Source organism: Pieris brassicae, chromosome 12, assembly GCF_905147105.1.
Source record: "Pieris brassicae chromosome 12, ilPieBrab1.1, whole genome shotgun sequence".
Classification (NCBI taxonomy): domain Eukaryota; kingdom Metazoa; phylum Arthropoda; class Insecta; order Lepidoptera; family Pieridae; genus Pieris; species Pieris brassicae.
In genome coordinates, this window is record NC_059676.1 from 5,916,493 (window position 1) to 5,929,314 (window position 12,822).

The 12,822-nt window shown below is 33.2% G+C and overlaps 1 protein-coding gene across 10 annotated transcripts in view; it reads right to left on the reverse strand.

The window, feature by feature from the left end:
- Window positions 1-12,822, reverse strand: part of LOC123717553 (embryonic polarity protein dorsal) — a 35,440-nt gene that overhangs the window by 12,948 nt on the left and 9,670 nt on the right. For all 10 annotated transcript variants that reach the window (XR_006754838.1, XR_006754837.1, XR_006754836.1 and 7 more), the window contains 2 exons: window positions 4,909-5,061; window positions 3,665-3,846 (listed from right to left, as the gene is read on the reverse strand). Coding sequence is in view for 5 of the 10 variants with exons in the window: in XM_045673611.1 (XP_045529567.1) it covers window positions 3,665-3,846; window positions 4,909-5,061 (335 nt within the window). In the remaining 5 variants the exon portion in view is untranslated. The remainder of the gene's footprint in view (window positions 1-3,664; window positions 3,847-4,908; window positions 5,062-12,822) is intronic.

Below are 12,822 nucleotides of genomic sequence, written 5' to 3' on the forward strand. Positions count from 1 at the left end.
ACGAAGGAAGGAGGTTATATTACGATATTTGGTGATATTGACATTTACTGAGTCGTGCAAATAACGAAGTGAGTATTGTCTTCGTAGATTAGTTGATAACACACTCGATAGATAAGAGTTCGGTCTGAAATGTCTATAAAACAAAATATAGTAAAACCCGCTTTAGACAATTTCTCAGGGACCCTACCAAAAACGCGTCTTAAGCGAGAAAGCGTATTATGCGGGATATGGAACATAATACGTACTACATATTATTATGTTCTAATTTTGGTATATATAGGTATTATTATTATTATACATTTATAAATTACTTTAAACACTTAGTGTAATTATAATGACATTATTTAAAATAATCACTTATTTTAGTTTGACTGAAAGATTTAAAAAAATACATAATACAACTTTGGCAGTGCATCTTCGCTTTGATCTAAAAAAGTAATTAACATAGACATAGTGTCTAAAATCATTAACAGATGATAATGCCTGGGCGTTTGACAAAACCGGAGTTGACTCATCTTCGTCTTCATCATTATCACTTAGGGCCTCGTTTTGTGATTGAATTCCGTACGGTGCTACATTGTCATCAATGGAAGAATATCCAGGAAAACCCTGCAGTATCTCGGGTTCTTCACGAGTGGACGGGGAGGGCCTTTCTGGGCTCTCGTTAGATCGCTCGGTTAGACATCTCGGCTCGGCCTCGGGCGTATTAAACGGGATCACGAATCGTATTAAGGATTAAGAAATGTATGAAAATAAGTCACAAGTTCCAGAAACTGGCGTAGTGGCGTATTATGCGAGAAATCGTATTAAGCGTGATCGTCTTAAGCGGGTTCTACTTTATTTACGTTTCTACGTATCAATAGACCGCTGACTAACTTTTTACTAAGTTATTTAATTGAACATAGCTGCAAAGCAGAGATTAATTTAAAATTACTTAATATACAAAGTAGCATTAAGAGTCGAGACAATTTAAGTCTGCCTGGCTCCCGTTCATCAATATGTATTGCATTTAGACATATGAGTCAGAATTCGCCGGGAGAATCTTTTCGAGAATTTGATCATTAGCGTAGCGAATCCCGCATTTGCTCCTAGAACGGAGGCGCTCTAATACGAATCCTAGGTTCAGAAAATGTCAGGAGATTGGCCAATCTTCTACCTCCAATGTAGTGTATAATGGTTCATAAGTGTGCCGTTGAATGCGGGAACGATGCCGGAGCATCGCTTATGCTCGTACTCAACCGGTCATAGAATAGCAGAGATTCAGGTGTGAGTCAACCCCTTCATAACTCTTCTATTTTGGAGGTAGGTAGATGCGCAAATGTATTGAAACCTCGGATATAAGAAAGGACTACCACATGTACTCCATTTTCAACATATTAAGCGCTAACTTTGGGCTCTAAATTATTATCAACAATTCAGTATAAAGGGCAACACATACCGGAATACATGTATTTATGCAGCATACGTAATCTACTCGTATATTGATATATATTTAATTAACAACATTAAACAGGATAAGTCGAATTTGGCTCAAACATTTCGACCTTGAGGAATGTGTTGTTACTAGACTTCTTGACTGCAATTCTAATTAAAGATTATGATTTATTAACTACCGATCATAATTCAGCATATGAAATGTTCAGCCACAAACTATTAACTAATGTAAGCATGTAAAATAGCGTATGACTCATGCATTTGAATGACGCGATCTATGAAACGAGAGTTTTCATACATTGAACATTTCGTTATTCTTAAACAAATATTTGGTAAGTGACAACAGTACGAGAACTTTCATCTACTGATTTATGTTTTAGTTACCGTATTTTAATGGGTCTTTGCCCACCTTTGGGTGCAATAACTCAAAAAACCAGTGGCGCTACACCTTGAACCAATGACCTTTTTTGGTCTGGGCCTCAGATTTATGTATCTGTTTCATGATCATTTGTCAATCTAAGGTCATGTCATTTCTGTTCGTCATCATCATCGAATGATCAAGAATGGTCATTATCATAATAGACAATTGGGTGATGAAAGCTTCTGTTCATGACACACGCGGTGGTTTTTTTGGGTCTAAGGCAAGGCGGTTTCCTTCACCGTTTGAGCAAATGTTTAATGCGAATATAGACAGAAAGTCCATTGGTGCACATCGAACCTATGATCCTAGGGATGAGAGTCGCAGGCTTAAAGCCAACACTAATATAGCCTAGTGTTCCTTTACTGGGAATTCGCTGGTTCTTAAAAGAAAGTGGCAAGTGAAGCGGGCTGTGGAAGATTTCCAGCAAGTGGTATTTAATTCGATTCGATTAAATATATTTTTGCTAAAGCGTTAATACTTCTATGGAAGTATTAAATTGTTTTTTATTTGTAATAAAAACACATGAGTCAATACGGAAAATATTTAACGTAACATAAAATTTTATGAATACCAATAAAAGTTTGAGTTATGAATGAAGTAATTTTACGCCTGCATTATTTACTTATTGCTTTTAGATATTTGGCATTTTCCAGTAGTTCAAACTGAGAATAATATATAATATAAAAACGATACAAAATAAGCTGTTCTCAAGATTAAAAAAACATGATCGTCTCTCCTCTAAACCTTACATTCTAACCCCTTAATGATATAAAATCGTTTTACTGTTTCTATTCAACACAGTGTATACACGATTCGACAGAAAGAGACGAAAGAGTACTTTGTATATAATGCAAATAGATTGTTCTTTATGTTTACTTTACGTTATTCAGGTGTCGAATGTTAGTCGATATAATCTGTGCTATAAAATCTAACAATAGACACATGTTTAGCATCTGTGGCGTTTGCGGTCATAAATTGATTTCGATTAGATAAACTGCGTATTTATATTTCCTCACGTATTCATCAATTCACAAAACTACGTGTAAAAAATTTACATTTATAAATAATTTCATAAATTAAAGTTACATAATTTAAAATTTATTTTTAAATTCACGCCTTTTTCCACTGAAACCACGCAGGCAGAGATCACGATCTCCACTTGCAACGGTCCGTATAGATCTCGCTTCATCCACTTCATAAAATTCACTTTATTTGTCGTTTATGGGAAGTTTGGATTTGGCCCTTCTCTTGTACCTCGGGGATGCCATTTAATAACCCAAAAGTTATTCTAACCAAAGGTACATTTTTTTATTAGTAAGTTTGTCTATATTGTATATCCTACACAGTTTTGCAAGAATGCTCGTAAGCGATAAGCCACCTATTTCCCTCCTTATTGTTTAAAAAAAACCGACTTCTTTTTCTTCTGAGACCTAGTATGTAGTTACAGACTTTATTCATTCACTCACTGACTCACTCACTCACACACTCACTTATGCAATCAAGCACACGCTGATTATCAACACTAATAACAGATGAAAAATCAATAACAAAAATAAATAAAATAAAAGACGTAATAAAATTATATATAAATTAAATATTTTAAGGAATGTATAATTAAGTTAGATATGAAAGAGCTGGAAACCCTGACACAGGTATTTTTTTTACTTAAAAGGGTTCCAAAATCTTACACATTGTAATGCTTATTATGCACGTGTACTTAAAATTAATAAATACATTTTTTTTTTATTTATACTAATTGTACTAATTTTTGCATTTTGCATGTCGTTAATATAATGTATTTAAACTTACTCTTAAAGGGATCCACCCTGAGCTTCTCCCTGACAGCGAGGGCGTCGGCAACATCTTTCCGTTTCACGCACTGTATACCAAGATTGCTGAACGATATACGATTGTCATCGTTTATATTCGTTCGCACCGTGCACACGCCTTTATCACAGCGATCGCGACCCACCAGATTGTGCGGGTGTGGTCTAGAAATTAAAAAAAAAGTTCCTAGACGAATGCTTGAATCGCGGAGACAATTGCAAAATACTAAACTAATCTATTCCTATACTATTGGTATAGGTGGAAATATAATATACAGTGATACCTGTATATTATATTTCATAATAAACATATTTCATTTAATTTTTTATTTTGCTTTTTTTATTAACTCTAATTGTATAAATTATGAAATATATTTATTTTTAGAAATATATCAATTAGGTACATATTTTTTTATGCACCGATTACATTCTTTCAAAGTTTATCGATTTATAACACGCAAATAAACAATTGAAATGTCAAGTGAAATGTCATGCCACATACTTTACTTGGTCGGTAAGAGCGTCGCTGTTATGGATATTAGTATTGCCAGTAAATAAAAATTAACCATTATAAGGGGAATAATTTGGAATGTCTTAATAAAACAATGTATACTAGTATCTAGAAAATACAGTTGTAGGCTTATATAAATGTGACACAAACTTTGGAACAACTGATATGAGAGGTTTTGTTACCTGAACTATTAATATAATATCTTTTAACATACTTAGCAATCAGAACTGTGCGAAAATTAAAATTTTGCCATTGTAATTAATAATGCAAGAAATTAAAATAAATAACTTTTATTTGGATTTTTATTCGATGTAAATTACAGCTAACAGACAATGTCAGTCTGACATTTCAAAAAGGCGACGGTGGTAACAATTTCAGCCGCCAGCCAAGAAAAGTATGTGGCACAGTACACATTTAAATTATCTATATTTTTTTGCGATGACCATACATTTTATATTAATGTCAAATCTAAATAAAATTTGAATTAAAAGGAGATTTAAATGTCAGTAAAATGAAGACAGTATGGCGCTCTCACCGCAGGTTTCTGTATCTATTTAGTAATCATTTGTTTTTATTCTAATAGGTGATCAGCCTTCTGTGCTTAACAAACGCAGTCAATTTTTCACATACTCTTGACTACTACGAAACAATCTTGCTTGCCAATATTGCTTGCAATATGCATATAATTATTATTCGTTAATTATTCATAATCTTACTTAAATGGTTCATCTCTGGTAACGCAGGACACCACGACAATGGCCGGTCCCCTGTGTCCACATATTTCTATTGTAGGGTATGTCTTCCTCTCCGACGTACTGTTCACGCCTGGTATTGAACCCGCTGACCGACCTTCGCATTCATATCGAAACCTTAAACAAAAGATAATATCTAATTATGTAAACTAATACTTAAAAAAAATACTTAATTTTAGTGTTGTCTTTATCACTTAAATTGTATTATCGCTATAATTAAATCAGACAGATCAGCGATTTCGTTAAAACGTAATAGCCTGTCGTAAACTGAAGAAAATAGATTACTATGTTCAACCGATAAAATTGTTTATTTTTATCCACATTTTTACAATGACTAAATAATATAACAACTTCATTAATACTTAAAGAGAAATAATAATATGTTTTCATACATTGAAATTGAAAAATACCTTGAAATTTAACACTGAACTTATATGGCCATACCAATCTTGATCTTTACTTGGCGAGTGTCAAGGCCACGAACTATCGACTGCTTCAGTATATAACCGGAAAAGTTATTTACGCATTCCCCTAAGTTCATTGGGTACGGGGATATGTGGTACTCAAATGAAACCGAACATCTTGGTTCTTGGTTGGTCTCTTCTTGGTTTGGTAGCCAGTCGGGTGAGAAACACCCACTAAAACACTTCTCGGATGCACCACGCCTTAGGGAGCGTTCAAGTATTACGTCACGCAATTTTTGGAGATTCTTGACCCCCCCCCCCCCCTGAAACGCACCGTAACGTTTTCTGTATCCAATAGTAAAACGTTTCGTGACCACCCGCAGTGCCTCTCTATACCTAAAACTTACCACTATGTGGTGTAAAGTACTGGAAAGTCGAAAATAATATTATCAATAACGCGTAATTCAATCACCGCCCCGCATCGTAACGTTTTACAAGAGGACCCCCTCTAAAGTTCGTTACGTAATACTTGAACGCTCCCTTACCGCATGAGACTCCCGAGGTCCCTTTCGCATTCTAGCAGGGCCAGATTAGACTTTATAAAATGAATTATTATTTCACATAAATTGAAAAGCATTATTTCGTATAGAAAGATATTGTTTCCAACTTCACACAAAATGTAACAGTTGCTTTATTTTAAACAATGTGACTCTTTTTCTAAATAAACGCATTATAGGTATTTACTACGTTTAGTCGCACGCGCATAAGAAATACAATTAATAGGATGAGGAAATGGAAACGGAAGAAACGCGTAGTTAACAAGTAACCTTTTGGGCCGCAATTGGCTAAAAATACGCCATTTATGCCGGTATCAAAAAGAGAATATGTCTTAAACATGAATTATTAAAATTAATTCAAATTTATTGAACAATGTCATAATGTATAATGTTTGATATTTTTTATAGAAATCAATCAGCAATCGTTAATTTCAACGTGTTGACATTTTCACAATTCATAGACAACTCTTTTCTCGGATAACACTAATAAAAATAACTTTTTTCAACAGAATTTGTGTTCAGTATAATTATTTATTTTGAAATTTCTAATAAAACAAAGGCCTCCTTTAGAATTGATATACAAGATGATATATTTCTAAATATACACATAATATCTGTGTGTACCAAAGTACACACACATACACCAATATTTATAATTATAGGCCGTTCTTGAGTCATAAATAGGTCCACCGGTGAAATATACGACCACCATTTATAATATGTATACAGATGTTAACTTGTTAGCCCTCTGCCTCCGTAGTTTAGTGGTTAGCGAATCCCGTCAGAAACAGATTTAATGTGTGTGTTTTTTTAAATATTAATCAAAGGTAAGAAATAGGAACATCCAAAAAAGTTGTTTACCAACCTGTCTAGACAAAATACAAAGAATCGAAGCTATAGTCTAGGTTCAATGAAGCGAGAACTAGGGTTCAACAGATACCATTTAACCTCTAAAAACCTAGGTACGTAAGCTGGTTACCAAGTTTGTACTTAAAGAATTTTACATAATTGCAAATGTAAAATTTAAAAATAATTTTTTATAGAGAATCGTCATTCTCTATCAAATTAATCACACTTTATATAATTACAATTTGTATATACAGTAATTTATAAATGTACCTAGAAAAATATTAATACATAAAAAGGTTTTCAAATGAATCACTTAACTACCCTTTCATCTCTGCCTTTAAAAAAATATAAGAAATGTATTAAAGAAAAGCTGTGTACAAAGGCTTACTATAATGTTAACGATTATGTAGTTATAAAAGGGCCTGGGGCTAGTGCTAGACAGGCTACTTTTAATTCATTTGTTTTAAAATAAGTGTTGTTTGCCATAGTCATTTTATATGATGATTTGGTTACAATAGTGCCGAGAGTTTTTTAGTTCGGCTTTTTCCCTCGGCTTAAACCCTCTGCCTTTTGGCCTTTTTTCCTTTATCTTATATTCCATAATAAACATATGTTTTTATTGCTAAAATTTCGCCATAAATTATGAATACATAAATAAGAATTACATGATAAACTGAAAAAAAAGGAATGGGCCTAAACGACATCTTCAACGCAAAATATATATGTCAAGAATATTTATTATAATACGTAAATATTAATTAAGAATTTAAATCCTAATCCTTATGCAACACACGATTTTAAAGATACAAAATACAGAACTATTGTATCAATATTTAAACAGTACTTGTAATCCCGCATCGAGCTTCATACATTCCAACAAACGACATGCAAACGACCTTATTGCGTTTGAAATAAGGTACAAATTAATTAATTAAATCTCATCAATTAACACCACGACGAGGAAAACAATGGCAAGATTGCGAGTAGTTACACAAATTACTGTATAAAATCACTAGTTTGACTTCTGTTATGCGTATTTACTAGAAGCCTTTGTTGTTCCAAGGTCGGTGGGTATAGAGGTAACACTTGGGTCATTCACGCCAAATCTCATTTTCTAAATGTCTGAAATGCCTTATAAATTTATACTAGGCACAAGGACCTTTTTTTGTTGAGAAATCAATTTACGCTTATTAGTATAGGACTATCTAGGACCAATGCTAAGGATAAGAAGAGAGCATATCTCTTCCATAAACGGTAAGTACTTACTATTCCACTAAGGAAATATTACGCTAAAGACTTATCAGTCATATACAAAATACTATTACTAATTTAAAAACAATGGTCATCTTCAAGTTGTAACGTTGATAACAAAAAACTCAGTCAGGAAGTACCAGACCCGCGCAGTGACAAGTCGTAAAGAAGTGTAGATTCCGTAAATTCCGAAATAACTAGCTAAAAGTTTAACTATATATATAACTAATATGTTCTTTAGTATATATTTCGGCTCCGCATGAATTAATGCTGTATTATTGTCACCTACAGATTAAGTTTATTTGTTTTGTTTATTATAGATATATTAGAGATATATATCCCTTATAATAACTTAGAAACAAAGCGGGACTTCTAGGCCTGCACGAAGACCAAGGTTGTTGGCGATACCAAGGGCCAGGAAGTGACATTGCGCTTACTGAATGCCGTCTCCGACACAATCGATTTGTACAAGTAGTCCATGAAAACTGTTACATAAAAACTTTTCGTTTTTTCAACTTTTTAATTATTTTGAATTTGGAAATATACCTCATATAATTTTAAAAACTTTGCGACATTTCACATATTTTCTCGTGTTCATTATAAAAATTACAATATGAAATGGGGTGTTAAAGAAAATAGGATTTCAGTGATCGCCTTGCACAAAGGTATGGAGCCATCGGTCATATTCCACACTTCAAAAGCTTGGTATCAGCCGTATGTTCGTATATCGTACAATCAACAGATACAACAACACTTCGTGTGTCGAATACCAGAAAAGATCGGGGGCGGCCGCGAGCTTTTAGATCTACAAAGTCTGTTAATACTGTTAAGGCGAGAATTCGTCGAAACCCCATTAGGAAGCAAAAAATGCTATCGCAAGAAATGAAGATTCCCGCTAGGACTCTGTCGCGTATTATAAAACGAGACCTGAAGCTCGGTGCTAATCATGCCATGCATGACAGACATGCCCTAAATCAATCTTTACAATTTAAGTGAGTGAAACGGTCAAAACGCCTTCAATCGCGATACGCAGATGAAAATCACAGAAATATCTTCTTTATGGATGAAAAAAAATTACGATTGTAGAACACTACACTATGCAAAATAATAAAGTGTATGCTCACAGTTCTAAAGAAGCTGCTCAAGCGGTCGAAAAGGTACAAACGTGGTCATCATCCTGCGTCAATGATGATTTGGTGGGGCGTGTCTTATCGAGGAGTCACAAAACAAAGTTTTTGTAAAAAAGTAGTGAAAACTATAACCAAAGTGTATCAAACCAATACATTTTTTTTTAAATATTCCGTGGACTTTCCAGCAGGATTCTGCCCCACGGCACGGACTACCAAACCCTGGCTCAAACCAACGAGACTTTAATATAAGAGCTGAAGACTGGCCCTTATCTAGCCCAGACCTCAACCCTTTAAGACTTTAAATTATGGTCAGTTTCAGAGGATAAGGCTTGCTCTATACGACACGAAACATTGAGTCTCTTAAAAAATCTTTGAAGCAAGCAATGGCGAAATGTCTCTTGGAAACAGTGCGTAAATCCATAGATTCGTGGCCAAACAGATTAAGGGCCTGTATAAAAGCCAAAGGAGGCAATTTCGAATTTTATTTATTTATTCCTAATTTTAATAATATTATATAACTTCATTTAAAAAAAATGCATTTTCATTTGTAAAAGAACTTATGGCTGGACTAGGTTTGTTCGCAGAGAGTTTACAGTAGCGATATTGTGTTTACTTATTTTATTTTAAATATTATCGTATTGGCTTAGTACTGTAACGTAACTGTAACGATAGTGTATGTATTTCTAATAATTTAATATCTTTACACCATTTAATTTGTTTGTATACAAGAAAAGTGCTATATGTATAAATCATCATATGTATGATACTTCTAGTAATAATCAGAGTAGATCATAGATAAAGCAATAATATCTAATCTTGAAAAATGAGTTTCCGGCCTTGGTTTATTTCTAGAATCAGAATCTATTACAACACCATGTTGTGCTACAAGTAGGCCCCATGTTCATTAGCTGCCTTTCAAAGGTAATTAAAATTTTACGTAACATTAAATTTAGAATAAATTTACTTGAAATTAAAATATTAATTCAAATTTGTATAAACACACAATTTCACCGTAATTTTGTATTGTGATTTAAACTATAAAACTCTACCTTGAATAATACTGTTTCAGTATTAGTTTATAATGTAAGTATGTACTGCAAAAAGACATAGTTTAACATTACGATCTAGTCTAACTTAGAACTAATAAGTAATTTAAAACTAAACTGATGTACTATTATGGATATTAACATAAGAAATTGTCCAATAACATTACTAACTGTCTCTGTTAACCGAAAGACACTCTGTTCTTTGTACTATTTTAATAACACTGCGTAATACGATTATTAATTGTATCATTTGCGACAAAGAACAATACACACAAATGAAAATCAACTGTGTGTGAGCAAATACAAGAACAAATATTTTTGTTCTGAAAGATTTTACACTCGCGTCAATGGGCATTTCTACGTCACGGCGCGAGACGATGACGTCATTTGCGGGATATTTATAAGTCGGTTCCGCCCCGCGCAAAATCTAGGCTAGGTTTTATAGCATCGCCATGGGTTCTGAATCTCATTACGCTATCGCCTTGATGGATCTTTATATGTTCTTAGACACGAGTGAATTATCTATACTAACAAAAATTGTGTTAAGAAAGGATGGAAGATCCCCGAAGGATGCAATCGGGGCAATAAATACAGATAAATCAACTTTCTCTGCAGCTGTAATACTTTTGACATTTAACACCTTTTGTCTTCAGTCACCGTGACCACGCACGCTGAATTTAAAATTTAGAATTATGTAAATAATTATAAGTTTTTTAATAATAACGTAGCCTTAATCCGTTCAAAAAGTGTTTTTCTTAATGTGTAAAAGCTATTTTAACAAAAGACAATCAAAATTGTGTTTTCATTACAAACATACATACCCAAAAACTACTGGACCGATTTAAAAAAAATCTTTCACCGTTAGAAAGCTGCATTTTCACTAACTGATATTATACTGTATTATAATACGTATCAATATCTAGAAAAAGAATGTTTCACCCATGGGCATTTGTATGTAGAACTATCCCGAGTCGGAACTCCAAAACATGAAATTATTTTGCTGCCACAAAACAAAACTACGTCAAACTGTTGTATACAGGGATATTCTAAGAAACTGACGTTCTACAAATAAATCTATTCACTAATATTATAGAAGAATGTTTTGCATTTTAAATATTTATTTTGATTTTTAACATTTTATAATAATAAAGCTAAAAATTATTTCACTACCCACTTGAACTCAACAACTTAACCCACTTTAAATACCTGTAGAGTATTGAAAGAACAAATTGAAGTTTGTGTTTAACAATATTAAATTTACTAATATTGGTCATTCAACGTTAATGTTTTTACGAGCTTAAAATATATTACATATATATTCGAAGTAATTAAAAACTAAGTAAAATAAAACTTTTATGATAACAAAAATATATCTGTAGTCCGATAGACGTTCCACTACCACGAGATCGGTAGTTACGCTAAAATTATAAAAGTAAATTATAAAATTAGTAGCGGACCCGACAGACGTTGTTCTGTCTTAAGTATGAATATTGATTTCGAATTGGTATGATTCACTAAAATGCTTCATGATATAGAATATTCTGCGCATATAAATAGTTTTGTTGGTATTCCGACACAACAGGCGACATGTAACTGGGCATGTGAAAAACATGGACTTTCAAGTTTAATGCCACAAACAATTAGCGACTGCAGTTATTTTATATATATTTTATCAATATAATAACTCCCATCGAAGCATAATGTAACAATATTCATTTTTCTTACATCCTCTTTGACTAATATTTGCAGCACGCATTCTGTCAATGTTATGTCAACGCCAAGGTTACATCAAAAAAGGTTGAATGAAATGAAAAAGAATTCCTATCGTAAAAAGAGTATTCTTAAATTTTCAAATTTTCCGCGCAAGAAAATTGCAGAAACTTCTCCTGACAATAACAAACACAACAAAAAAGAATTAGCGAAAACGGTTCAAGGGTGATGCCGTGACTAAGGGAAATAGGGATTCATTATTATATATATAGATTATAGCAAAATTTATTTAAGTACAATCCCAATAGAGGATAATCCGTGCGCTGTGCGAATTTCGCTTCGAACCTTGAAAATGGTTCAATGTCGATTAAGTAGATAATACTGGCCATTTGACAATTATATTTACACGCTTAGAGCGTTGACAATGTTATATTCTGCTATTTCATATATCTCATACTTAAAATATTACTAACGGAATACTTAATATAATTTAAAAATATCGAGGTTAATCATATAATCACGATTTTTTGCAAACTGGAGACTCATCTAATGTTAAGCGATACCGCGTCCTATGGACACAACAATATCAGAAGCATTGTTGGCCTGTTTTGAACGCTCTTCTCGATGGAATAAATGAAGAAATGTCTTTGTATACGTTGTTAATTAAGTTATGCGCTTCTTGAACTCTACTATTAGGTAGGTAGGTTTTTTATCTTACTACAATTGCCTGGAAAATGTCGATTGTTAGCGATGATGCCGCCCGTTTTTACGTTTTACGTTCCTTAAACGTACATATAAAAATGTGTAAATTTATAAATGCAAGGGGCAATGCATTGTAACGGGTCTTCAACATATTTTGCTTTACTATTTTATCCGAATTACGACTTCAAATGTTACCGATCATTCACCAGAGCCGTGCCCCACATTGCTG